This window comes from Epinephelus fuscoguttatus, linkage group LG8 (genome assembly GCF_011397635.1).
Source record: "Epinephelus fuscoguttatus linkage group LG8, E.fuscoguttatus.final_Chr_v1".
Classification (NCBI taxonomy): Eukaryota; Metazoa; Chordata; class Actinopteri; order Perciformes; family Serranidae; genus Epinephelus; species Epinephelus fuscoguttatus.
The window spans coordinates 29,216,371-29,230,237 of NC_064759.1; the positions used below are offsets into that span (position 1 = coordinate 29,216,371).

A 13,867-nucleotide genomic window follows, 5' to 3' on the forward strand; every position below is an offset into this window, starting at 1 on the left:
TCTGGCTCAGCCAACTCTTCACAACAACGGTCCTTGATTATATTTGATCACTAACATGCTTCTCCCTCTAACGTCTTTTGCTTCTGATGTTTGCCCCATTCTCTTTATTTCCTCTGACCCTTAACTGTATCGGTACATGACTGATGAAGTTGATTTTAATTTATTTAAGGACATTTTTGACTTTCTTTTTAAATGGTTAGGCCCAGAGTTGCAGGCACCTGTTGAAACCCCTCTTATCATCCACACACTGCCTTAGCCTGGTGTTAAGGAATGAAAAAAAAAAGTTAATTATGAAATAACACACCTTCTTTGCTTTGTGTGCCTTTTCCAACAAATCCCTAGTTACCACAAGAGAGAGCAAGTAACAGAGGAGGGAGAGCAGGAAAGAGCCCTAAGGGGGGCATGTGGTGTTGTGGTTAGAAGCACCATGTCTCACCATGTCTCAAACCATCTGCTGCGCTACTCTCACATAAACAACAACCTCACAGTAACAGCTCGCTCCTCCTTTTTATTTCTCATCTCTGTCCACGTCTCTCCTAACACTTCTGCAACACTAACTTCTCTCTCTTTCACACAGGACACACAAATCTCTCACCTGCACACAACACCCAGACACAAACTCTGGTCCCCACTTCTATTTACCTCCCTGGTAAAGCAGTTGCTGCCTTAATTGTTATTTAGGGAGGGCGGGAGAGGAGTGGGGGGAGGAGGTAATACAGAGGGATGATAGGGATGTTATAATGAGGCAGAGGGAGCAACAGAAAAAGAGAGATTAGAGAGGAGAGGGAGCAAATGGAAAATGAGCGGGACAGAAGACAAAAACATGAGAAAAGAGGTCGCTAAGAAGAAAACAAAAGGCGAAATGAGGGAAAATTGGATGAAAATTAGTTGGTCAAGGAAAAGTAAAAGGGAGAAGTCACTTAAAAAGCATTGCACACCCAGGCTGTTAACAGCAGCTGCCCATAGTGATAAAATATTGATAAACTGATTTTTTCTGTTTCAGGGCCATGTTATATTAATACTACATATAAAATGAAATGAAAGAGAAAAAGAACTGTTTTGATACAACTTTTGTTGTATAGAGGTAAAACTGATGTTGACAAAGTTTTCCTTTGGGGAAATAATTTGCAGCTGGGAAAAAAAGTAATAAATTGCAATATATCGTATCGCAATACTCAGTGTATCACAATATCGCAATAATATCGTATCATGGGTTCTCTGGCGATTCCCACCCCTATCAGATATGTCTCTCCATTAAAGTGCTGGCCAGTACTTCATCTTGATGGCTGTGATGCACATCACTGCGGTTGAGGTGATAGGACCTGTACACAACGAGAAGTGTATGAAGATGATGATGTTTAATGGCAAGTGTAAATTAACCAATGAGTGTAAGCATAGGGCTGGTTTGCCTTGTAGCATCCCCCTCCTGATCTAATCTCGTTGGCCCATGTAGAAATAATTGTGGATGTTTCCTTGTAGGTGGAAGTGTGTTTTTATAATTTAGCAAATATCACTTGTCTTTCATACAGACATCATCCAAATGTATGATGTATGTAAGACTAAAAGATTAATCTAAATATAAAATGATTAAAATCAAAAATATTTCACCACCACGCCTGTAGACGTAGATCAACTTTTATGACTGTGTAAGCAATACAAATTCATCTGTGATGAGTCTTCAATTTGGAAAATGTAAAAAAATTTGCAAGCCAGGCTTTATGCTGAGCATCAAAATGCTGTTGTCATAAGACGGAGCCCTGTTCTCACAGCTTGTTGCTGCTTGATTTGAACTACATAACATAAAGATCTCAAAACAAAACATCAAACAGTGGGAGCTCGGAAGAGGTGGGTAAAAAGCAGCGGGACTCCCGTGTCAGCACAAAGCAGCAGTAGGAGTAGCAGCCTGATGGAGAAGTATCTGGGAGCAAGATACTGTATAAGAGCTTGACATTAGGCGTGTGTAAAATAATAATTAGTTCACTTGTGCATGTAAAAAAAAAAAAAAAAGGGAAAAAAGGAAAAAAGCACACAATTTAAGTTTCTCTCAAATCTGTTGAGAACAGCACCTGACAGTTTAATATCAGGTGTACTCAAATGTGCCTATATTATTTCGTGGCTTGTAAATGCATACAAAGGACTGGTCAAATCAGCACATACCAGACAGAGTTTCCTGAATGATCTTGCAATGGTCAGCAATTATTCAACTTTTCCATCTTTAAAGTTGCCTTTCACAGGTCCCCTTTTCTTTGATTGTGATGGTATCTTTAGTGATAAGGTCATTGCTGTGGCTTTGTGTAGTACTAGCATTAAATATGACTCAAGACAGTCAGAGGGAAGGAGGACAAAAAAGGAGGTAAAAAGATGAAGAAAATCAAGTCAGGAGAAAGACAGATTAGAAGAGCAAGCAAGGAGAAGAAAGGATTATCTGAAAGAAGGTGTAGGGGAAATATGGATAATGAGAAAGGAGCTTAGAGCCACATGAATAACCAGGAGAAAAGGGAAGGATGATAGAGGGGGAGAAGATGTGGAGGAGACAAAGGGGACAACAATGAAGTAAGAGTACGAACGGAGGAGGAGGAGGAGGAGGAGGAGGAGGAGGAGGAGGAGGAGGAGGGGAAAGAGAGGTTAAGAAGAGGAAATGGTGGAGACAGAACAGGAGGAAAACCAGAGGGAAAACAGACAATTAGAGGAGGAGGAAAAGGGTGACAGCACAATAAAGAGGTGTAGGTGTGGAGAGAAATATGTAGGAGTAAGAGGAAAGGATGGAGCTAGAGAGGATAGTAAGCTGTAAAACAGAGACAAGTGCTTTGGAAAAAAATTTTCTCCAGTTATACTACAGACACTGGATCCAGTACAAGGGATGATTCTGGGAATGCAGTAGAGAAATGTGTAAACTTGACCTTGAAGCTTCCTTCTCCTATTGCTGCTGTTACAGAGAAATACAGACAAAAGCCATTCTGCTGCTCTAATGCAGAGTGATGCAGTACAGAGAAGAGCAAGCTGTATCTGTCCCCTCTGCCAGTTACAGCTTCAATTCATTACATCCAAATCGATGAGAAAATAATTGTGAAATGCTATCGTATTGACAGCGAAAATGCAATTTGCTCTTTAATTTGATTGAATTGAGATAAACTGCACTGCTCATAAACCAGAAAGAGACAACATGGTTTTCTACTCTCTGAGTCTGTGCTGTCACTTGCCTTGGTATCATAGTCATGAAATGTTTGTTGTATTCATGGGTGAATGCCACTCGTCAAGTTCAGCAGCACAACAAAAATATGACTGAGGCTTTTGTGCTGGAAAACTAGATGATGTCAATGTACCAGTAAGTATCTGAGTCAATGTGTTTGATTATCAAAACTACTGTAAAACACTTGTGCCACTGCATTCATCAAAAGATGATAAATCTATATTTTTCTACTGAGCACCACTCTTAATAATGAAACGTGTCTGTTTTTTTGTACACTCTACACATCCCTGGTAAATAACACTGAGAAGACTTAAATATGACTGGAATTACAGTGTTGCACTTGTATGCCTCTGTACACCAGTCAAGTTGCACTTACAGTTTACATCTATGTCAGTGCAAACAAAGATGCTTCACACACATTTTCCCCTCAGCAGCACATAAGATCTGTACAATCAGCACAATTTCAAGCTGGAAATCCAAGATTAGAGTCACCAGTTCAGTATTTGACCAAATGCCTCCCCTTCTGTCCCTGAGATATGACGTTAAGTAATAGCCAGAAAAGTGTTTTGCAGAAAATTATGATGTCACAGTGAAGCTGACCTTTGACCCTTTGGATATAAAATGTCATCACTTCATCATTATATCCTATGAGACAATTGTGTGAAATTTTGTCATAATTATTGTAAGAATTCTTGAGTTATGGCCAAAACTGTGTTTGTTTGTTTTTAGAGGTCACTGTGACCTTGACCTTTGGACAGAAAATTCTAATCAGTTCAATTTTCAGTCCAAAAAAATGTGCAAAGTTTAAGGAATACTGACACACAGCTGCATAACAAACCCTGGAAGTCAGAATCCACATTTTTTTAAGCTATTATGGGTCAACTGCAATTCCAAGGTGGAAATGCTCAGACATGAAGTTAGCTGCGTATTTCCGTTATGATACGTCTTGTAGCGGACATAAAACACCATACGGACATGTTAACATGGTTTAAAAAAAAAATAAATAAATAAAAGATTTTCACTGTAAGGGGTCTGTGGTTAAACACAGTTAACAAGTTCACATTAAAGGCCCTGTATGTAAGAATGTGGCCAAAACGGTTACTGCACTCAAATTCAAAATACTGCCGCAAGACGTGTTCACCCCCCCTCCCCTACAGATTCGAGGTTGCTGGACAGCGGCATGCTGGAGACTGAATTGTTTGCCCAAGGGCAGCTGCCATGGTAGGGCTGCGTCGCCGCGTCCATGATCTTCGGTTTTCCAGCGGACCATTCGAGCAAGTCTGGCTTCTCTGCTGCTAACGCTGCTGCCGGGATACAGCTGAGGAGACTGGTAATGCTATGTACCGGGACACTGCTAATGCTGCTTGCCGTGCTGCTGTAGCTCAGTCGTAACTGTATCTGATGCTGAGACTCTACTGAGTACATGACTGGTAGACGGCGGCGGGTGGCGCAACAAGCCAAAACACAAATTCAAAACATAAACATGATTTGCGGACTGTAAAAATGTTTTTTAAGTGTGAATATTCTGGCTGTACTATTGTTGTCGGTGAGATCCGTATGTAATATGAACATTATTCCTTAGTCTCTGTGACATATTAGGAGGATTTTATGACTATTTGCTTTATATTTCTTACATATAGCTCCTGTAAGTATAAGTTTATATGACTATAAATATTTATGCATGTGTGTTGTGTCTTTTTTCCATGTTTGTGCTCCTGACCTCTCCAGATGACAGGACGTTGTTCATATACTCAAGGAAGGACTCATCTTTGATTTCGTTGTCAGTAAAGATGAAGCTGATGCCTTTGCCATGTTGGCCAGCTGTCCTGTACAAACCCTTCAAATCATCCATCAGGTTGGCTGTGTTGTATGACCTGGCAAAAAACATAATGCATTGAACACATATGCACTTAGAGGCAAAATAAGTGAGTGTCAAAGTGGAAGATCAATGGGTGGACTTAATCACACAGAAACGTGGATGAGAAACTTAATGCATGAAAAGAGTAACAGAGATAGAACAACAGTATTTCAAAGGTATAGTTTACATGAATGCAATGGAAATCTAAGGTTGCAGAGAATGAGAACTGAATCGAGCCTGTGTGAAAAATAGACACGTAACGTAAACACGTAACTGTGTGTGTAGAAAGAGAATAAAAAGCAGCGAGAGAAAAATCAGGTTGCACGTGTTCTCCAAAGAGGGCTGTGAAGTCCAGAGGCTCATTCATATTAATACCAAGCACTAAAATCTGTCAGGAAAAGAGCAGACAGGAGATATGATGCCGACAAACACACATGGGGACTGAGGGAGAAAAACACTTGACAGGTTGGGAGAGCGAGACAGAGGCCAGCATGAGACACAGAACAATGAGTCTGACAAAGTGTAGAACAGAGCAAGCAGAGAAAAAAAGTGACAGTTAAATCAAAGGAGAGTTTTTCTTATACTGATCAATCAGCTACACTGAAAAAAGTCTCATAGGAGACAATTATATTGTCCCACAGAGGAGACTCAACTGCCGAGGGGCTGAGGAGTTGCGAAGATATCATACAATAACTATCTTTCAGACCATATCCTGTCCCGACAATTAATTCATTCTGACTGCAGCTCCTGAAAGATAAATGATGAATCTTTCTCAAATGTCAGACGTGAGACAAAATATTCATACTCTTTAAAATATTTGGAAAGAAACCAGGAGCAGGAGCCTGTTGGTCTCTTCAATGATGAATGAAGAATGAACAATGAACAAAAAAGTGTCACCTAATTACCTCTGCCAAAGAGGCTATATTTGCTGTTCAGTTTGTTTGTTTGACGGCAGGATTATGGAAAAACTACTGGCCGTATTTTCATGAAACTTGTGTACGGTGAAGCATGGGCAGAGAAAGAACCCCATTAATTTTGGAGTTGATCTGAATCAGAGGGCAGTTACACAATTTTTTTCCCTGCTTTTGTTAACATTGCAAGAAAGGGCATTAGGCCTGGGACAAGGTCTGCACTCTTCGAAATGAAATAATTTTGTGCTTGCAACATAACAAGCTCCTAACTCAACAGCATAGTTGGAGCAGAAAATGGGTGCTATCATAGTTACAGGGTACCTGTACTCTATAGAAAATAACTGCACTGCAGTGACACATGGTGTGGTACATCAGGGTTAGCTTCGCAAAGTGTGAGACTGGTTCAGTCTGAAAACATCACTCGAGAACTTGTTAGAACTGGAAGAGTTTTAAGTGATAGGGTGACTCAGTAATATCACTTACAAGTCATTACTATAAACAACCACATGTTGAAGATGCGTATTGGTGTATTATATGTGAGCATTACCGTGTGAGGGTGATCTGGAAGATCTTGTATCCAGCTATGAATGAGGCCAGTCTGGTCAGGCTCTGTTTACCTGAACCCCCAACACCCACCAACAGGGCGTTGCCTCCAGGTGTTCGAATTATTCTTGAAACCTACACACAGAAAACCAAAGAAAACACATAGAACTAGGATTATTAAAGGGAGTATACATACACATAGCAAAAAAAGGCAAGGAAGACAGAGGGAGATTTTGTGTGTGTGGAGGGAGAAAGCAAGCAAATGTAAACCTCCAAATCAAACTGTATTGAAGTAAAACTGGCAGCATATTTTTGGACTTCAGGAATGTGTGAGCACATCTGAGGGCTTTCAAATGTAAGAAGCTTGACCACAAAGATTTGTTGCGTGTCCAGAGACAAAACTCCAGTGGGATGCTCGTGTCTCAAGGCTCTTTCTGTGTTTGTTTTAAGTTTTAAGTTTGACTGCCTGCAACTCCTTTATGCACGCACACTTTAAAAGACGTATACTTTACCCTTTCACAATACCTTTTGCTCTGTTCTGTAATGTAAAAAGCTTGTGATAAATGTTTTTGCAAATATTACCATTTTCCAACTTAAATCACACTAATGTGACTAAATGTTAAAAATCTCTATAGAGTACCTTGACCAGATGTATCATAGCATCCTGAAAGAAGACCATGTCCATGCCAGTTCCTCTGATGCTCTCATTGTAGTGGCTCAGGAACATGTTCAGACGCTCCTTTAAGCTCTCAAATGACTCAATAGGTTCGTACACTTTGGGTAAATCAAAGTCTGAATCTTCTGGCTCTTCCCCTGCGAGGAAAGAAAATTTGACATTAAAATTATCACAATACCAAAGCAAATGCCTTTAAAAAGACAACAACACTGCTGAAATGTTCCAGTGCTGTGTCTTTTTGATTGATGGGTACCTGTAGCCTCTGGTGCGTCTCGCAGAAAGTCAACAAAGTATGTGTCTAGTCCATAGTCCCCTATGTTCTTGGGCTCTTCAACAAGCTCCTCCTCTACCAGCTTTGCCAAAGCCTGGTCAAACCACTCCACATCCTCAAGCATGGTAAATCTGTCAGCTATCACACGACTGCACTCGTGTTTCCACAATGCCAGAAGCACCTGTAAAATAATGAATTGTGTTACTGCTCCTGTTCAAGCCAGTAAGGTCAAAAACCTTCTGTTGGGCAAAGCGTCTCTTCAGTCTGTCAGCCAATTCAAGCCAGCAAGACAGGTGAGTGTAGCTCCTGAATTAGCTAATTCAGCTCTAATACATACATAGGCACAGAGAGCCTAGCCAATATGACAAGTAGCATTGATTGGGAGGAAACGTTTTATTCTTTAATGGAAGCATTGAGTGACTTTGATGACTAGGTAAAAAAAAAAAAGATTCACAAAGCACTGAGCAGAGACACACTGGATCATTTGTTTGCACTGAGATCCATTAAGGTAGACATTGATTAGATGTATTGATTGTAAGAATTCTGCACATACAGCAACTACATCATGAAATAAAGCCTTGGGAAAGTTTTATACATATTCAATACTCTTGTATTCTGCTAGAATAGTTTAGCTCATTCTGTTCTAGTCAAAGTCTTCTGAGTTGAGCTGGCAGCCTCAGCAGGGGTGTTTGCTAGACTCTGGGCAGCCTTAGGTAGAAGATATATTTCATTGTATTCTATTATTCAGTGAGGCCACAAACCAACAGGGAGTTGGACACCTCAGCAAGAACTGAGCTTGTAATACTAGCATTTCCTATTTTCCCTGACAAACACTTCTGTCTCTCTACTAAACTGGGAATATAATATGTGTTAATGTATCATGTAGTCATACATTAGCCTCACCACCGAAGTAAGGGTTTGGCCACAATGTGTTAGGGTTTCTTCACTACTCCAGTCTAGCATAAACTTCTTGTGTTTATTTGAATATAATACAATACTCTGCAACACACTACATTATGTTACTTCTGTCTATGATCTGTTTACATGCACACAAGAAAACTACTATTACTACTGGAGGAAATGATCTGACATCAGTGCAAGAACCTTGTCACTGTAAATATGCATTTACATGCAGTAGCCTGTATTTTAACTAAAACTTTTACTTTTGCAATACCTTGTCTGAAGTCTTTGTCATATGCATGCATTTTTGTCAAATCCCCTGTATGCATGATCAAGAAATTAATACAAATACCCTTAAAGAGATACAGATATAAATAGTGCTTCATTTGAAAGATTTTCTTTCCTATTTCATTCCATACCAAACGTGAATGGAAGCATTCAGTTGCATAAAATGCCACCGGATGCCAAAGGTGTGTAGAATAGACATACTTTTGAGTGTTTAAGTAACATCAAGATATGCTGAACTGCCAACTCCTTCAAATACAATGTGCTCGACTTCACCATATAACAGACTATATGGGTTGTAGCTGCTGCTGTAGTTGGCCAATAATATGCCACAATAAACCCAAGAATGCTTGCTGTGATTGGCTGCAAACCATATAAATAGCCGTTTTTTCTTCTGAGATCTGGGTACAAGAGGATCAAATGTGTGTCATTTGACTGGAAATTTTGATACAACTCTGTACTAGATTACTCTGGTCAATACCCTAAATGTTATGGGTACCAACACCCAGCCCTACATGCTATCCATCTTTTGTATCTATGGGAGCTTTCACACCTGCCCTGTTAGTTTCGGTTCAATTGAACTTAAGTTTGTTTGCCCCCTATGTGCAGTTCGTTTGGGCAGGCGTAATCACAGCAATTACACTTGGGTGTGCACGAAAACAACCGGACCGAGATCTTCTTGAAAAGGTGATCGCATTCTGGTGCGGTTCATTTGTGGTTAAACTTACTCCGACCTCGATCCGAACCAACTGCAGTCGCATTACGCATTGTTTGGGTTAAACATGAGCATGTTACAGTCCTGGAGGATTATTAATGTGCGCCTCTTACTGTAATGCCTTAATATGCACATTTGGGGCATGCAATGCATCAAAACTTTTCTAGTTTTCTAGTTGGAGCCGCACCTCGTTTTCAAACTCTATGGTTTGCCTAAAGTGAACAATGACAACAATATAGTACACGATGACCAGCGCTTAAATCAACACACGCATTTGTCCCTCCATGATGACATTAAAAGTGTCACATTTATCTTGTAAGTTTACTCTTCCTTAACATTTTGTTTATTTCCTGGATTTTTACCTCATGGAAATTCTGACCAATCAAGAACAGCTTTCTCACTCAAGGTATTTGATCTGGTCCGCTTGTAAATGCTGCCGTGAGAACATGAACCAACTCAAGGCAATCATGCAACTTTGTAACAAAATAAGTCCCTGATTCAGACCAAAGCAAGCACACTCTAGGTCTGAAAGCAGCCCATGACATTTTCAAAATCATGTCAATAAAAAACAAACAAACAAAAAAACTTAATGTAAGTGCAAATTTAAATGTTCTCACCTGGACAGAATTGACCACCTCAGCGTTTGTATTGAGCATGCCTTGCCAGATCCTGGACAGATCCCTCAGGTTGAAGATGTAGTGGAACTTGGCAGGAGTTGGAAGCATCTTGTTTTTAGTCAACTGCCAGAGACGGCGGGTCAGAGACACCAAACGCGGTACGGTGCTCCGAATCTCATTGGCAAACCCACGACGAGCACAGAAGTGGCCCTCACCAATCACACCTTGAGAATTGGATTGATGATGGGGTAGTGGAAGTTGGTAAAGTAAAAACATATAATTCTTTTCAAAAGCATAAGACACAGTACATTATGTAATGAGTCATGAAATGTTGTAAATTTTGAGTCACTTCAGTATTATCAGTATTTTAATAACATGGCACTGCAGTATCATCAATATCAGTTTTGATAACACGTTACTTTACATTTTTCAAATGTTTTAATACCATACATAAAGGATGATTCCACTGCACTATCTTTACACACCAAATATCTTGTCAATGGAAGCATTGGAGGGCAGGGTACAGTTAAAGATGGAGAACTGCCTCTTCAGTCTCTGTGGGATGTCATTACGGCCTCCTCCAGGATGGATCATAGCTGCCAGAAACTGAACGTCCACAATATTGGTGAACTCTCCTGGTTTCTCCAGATTGAAGAACCCATTTTGCTCCATCAGCTGTCTGACAATCTCATTAGTCACCTATGAAAAAGGGCAAAAAAGCACACTTAAATCAAGAGGAGATTTACTTATTAGTTTATGTTTGCATTCTTCTTTGCTGTTATCATCAGTTCATTTAATTGTATTATTTAATTGGGTAACTGAAATGTGCAAAATTAAATTGCCTCAGGTATAATAAGGAAAAACCAGACTTGAAATGAAATGATTATTAATGAGATTCTACAAACAAACAAAGCACAAAACAATAAATGTACTGCATACTGTGGCAGATAGTGAAAGGATATTTTTAGTATATCAACTGGTTGATGTTGAAATGATTCCTAACCTGGTCTCCCCATTCGTTGATGACAGGCATGTTGATATCATCTATAAAAATGGACATTTTCTTCCCAGCAGGGGGTCCATAAGTGGTCCCCATCCTCTTATCCACATAGCTCTCCACTGTCCTCTAAAAGACAATACATATTGTGATGAAAAAGACAGCAAAAAGGGAAGGACAGATCCAGTAAGTTCCACTCAGACAAAATCCATAGTAGCAGCCTGATTGATGTGCAGCTTAGTCCTGTACAGGATAGACGGTGGTCTTTCCTCTGGCCTGCACATTATTAGTGGGACCAGACATCGATCAATATTATTTCACAAGCTTATGATAATCCATGACAAGTTAACACAGATGTAGACCATCAATCTTTCAATGAAACTGCAAAGAACGAGGCAGCCAACTGTTAAAAACTAATTAGGAAAGTAAACAGACAGTTCAGCTTTACCTGGAACATGAGCGGCGTGGTGGCAGAGGAGAAGTTGAGACTCTTTCCGACGTGGGTCTCAGGATCATACTTTGACATGTAGCCCTTGATAATAACAGTCTTAGCGGTTCCTTGCTCTCCAATCAGCAAAACAGCCTAAAGAAGTGTAAAGGGTAAAGTTCCATTTGAGACAAATCCCCAGATGATGTATCTTCCATGCATGTCTACATTGCAACTGTCGAGCTTGAGATTTAAACTGTTAACCCAAACTGTATTTGTTGTGACCTGATCTTGATGTGAGCACCACCCACCCATTATTAGAAATATAATTTCACAGCTGTGGTATAACAAAGGACATATGTACTGAAAAGTCAAAACAGACAACTCAAGAAAGCACATAAGACAGAGAGGGAAATAGGATTTAAAAGACAACTGTCAAACCTATTGTACTAATTGTTTGAAGAGAGTGCAATCATTTGCTTAAGATATCTTAAGGGCCCTGAAACACCAAGCTGACGGTCGGCTGTTGGTCAATATCGGTCTTCAGGTTTCCCTTTTTGAATGATGACAGACTATTACTGTCTTCTCGTATGCAGACTACGCAGTCTATACGAGTTATTTCCTCTCACACAGGTGTAGAACGTACACGCTGGTTGGCCATTGGATAAAGTCTCTGCGAAGTGTTTAAGTGCAATTTTTTTTTGGCAGGGACACATGTGACATGAGGCGACGCAACAGTTGGCCTTTGTTGCCACTTATTCTTCAATGTCAGTTTGGTGTGTCTGGGCCTTGAGATTACAATTTACTTTACTGATTCAACATTTTGATTACTGATAAGTAATCACTTTAATTATTCATTATGACAGCCACAAATTATAGTTCTTTTACAGATCCACTTATTAAAACAATGTGTTGGGGGTTGAAGGGGGCTGTCTGTTTACCAGCCGTATAAGCTATTGATATCACAGCCCTTCATCACAGCTTAATGTAATTAAACAATGACTTTTTTCCACATCATTATGTTTTTGATCACAATGTAGATACATCAGCCTTTGTGAAACACAAATTTACCCAGTAAAAGTAAATGGAATTGCAGAAGTTTCCAAAATGAAGTATCATCCCCACAGAAACCACCTTTTTACAAAACACAAACATACAAAAGCTCCCACTGTCCTCTTGTGGCATTATGAATCTAAATGATTCTTACACACATTCATACATATGAATACATACAGTTACTATTGATAAATGCCACGCTGGCAGTGCATTTCATGGACTTTCAAGTAGAGTATCGACCACAATATTTTAATATGGTCTTTCAGTAGGTCAATGCTGCATGAAGCCATGCTGCCATGGTATTGATCTCAAGTGTGTGCATGTGTGTGTCTACTCAGCAGTATCTAGGAATAAATTAAGCATTACACTCTGAATAGAGAAGAGCTTAAATGGGCTCCAGCCTCTCTAAAACCCTCATCATAAGCCTTAAAGACGCTATGAAGAGGGTTATGTACAGTACAGGCCAAAAGTTTGGACACACCTTCTCATTCAATGCGTTTTCTTTATTTTCATGACTATTTACATTGTAGATTCTCACTGAAGGCATCAAAACTATGAATGAACACATGTGGAGCTATGTACTTAACAAAAAAAGGTGAAATAACTGAAAACATGTTTTATATTCTAGTTTCTTCAAAATAGCCACCCTTTGCTCTGATTACTGCTTTGCACACTCTTGGCATTCTCTCCATGAGCTTCAAGAGGTCAGATCAGAGACCAGATGAATGCCACACAGAGTTCTAGCAGCAGACCCATCTCTAGAACAACTGTTAAGAGGAGACTGCGCGAATCAGGCCTTCATGGTCAAATAGCTGCTAGGAAACCACTGCTAAGGAGAGGCAACAAGCAGAAGAGATTTGTTTGGGCCAAGAAACACAAGGAATGGACATTAGACCAGTGGAAATCTGTGCTTTGGTCTGATGAGTCCAAATTTGAGATCTTTGGTTCCAACCGCCGTGTCTTTGTGAGACGCAGAAAAGGTGAGCGGATGGATTCCACATGCCTGGTTCCCACTGTGAAGCATGGAGGAGGAGGTGTGATGGTGGTGTTTTGTTGGTGACACTGTTGGGGATTTATTCAAAATTGAAGGCACACTGAACCAGCATGGCTACCACAGCATCCTGCAGCGACATGCCATCCCATCCGGTTTGCGTTTAGTTGGACGATCATTTATTTTTCAACAGGACAATGACCCCAAACACACCTCCAGGCTGTGTAAGGGCTATTTGACCAAGAAGGAGAGTGATGGAGTGCTGCGGCAGATGACCTGGCCTCCACAGTCACCGGACCTGAACCCAATCGAGATGGTTTGGGGTGAGCTGGACCGCAGAGTGAAGGCAAAGGGGCCAAGAAGTGCTAAACACCTCTGGGAACTCCTTCAAGACTGTTGGAAAACCATTTCAGGTGACTACCTCTTGAAG

General features: G+C 40.3%; 1 protein-coding gene across 4 annotated transcripts in view; it reads right to left on the reverse strand.

Annotated features, from left to right (window-relative positions):
• Nucleotides 1–13,867, reverse strand: part of dnah5 (dynein, axonemal, heavy chain 5) — a 146,521-nt gene that overhangs the window by 75,279 nt on the left and 57,375 nt on the right. For all 4 annotated transcript variants that reach the window (XM_049584935.1, XM_049584936.1, XM_049584934.1 and 1 more), the window contains 8 exons: nucleotides 11,412–11,546; nucleotides 10,970–11,092; nucleotides 10,452–10,665; nucleotides 9,967–10,190; nucleotides 7,432–7,630; nucleotides 7,143–7,315; nucleotides 6,507–6,637; nucleotides 4,911–5,064 (listed from right to left, as the gene is read on the reverse strand). In XM_049584935.1, coding sequence (XP_049440892.1) covers nucleotides 4,911–5,064; nucleotides 6,507–6,637; nucleotides 7,143–7,315; nucleotides 7,432–7,630; nucleotides 9,967–10,190; nucleotides 10,452–10,665; nucleotides 10,970–11,092; nucleotides 11,412–11,546 — 1,353 coding nt within the window. The remainder of the gene's footprint in view (nucleotides 1–4,910; nucleotides 5,065–6,506; nucleotides 6,638–7,142; nucleotides 7,316–7,431; nucleotides 7,631–9,966; nucleotides 10,191–10,451; nucleotides 10,666–10,969; nucleotides 11,093–11,411; nucleotides 11,547–13,867) is intronic.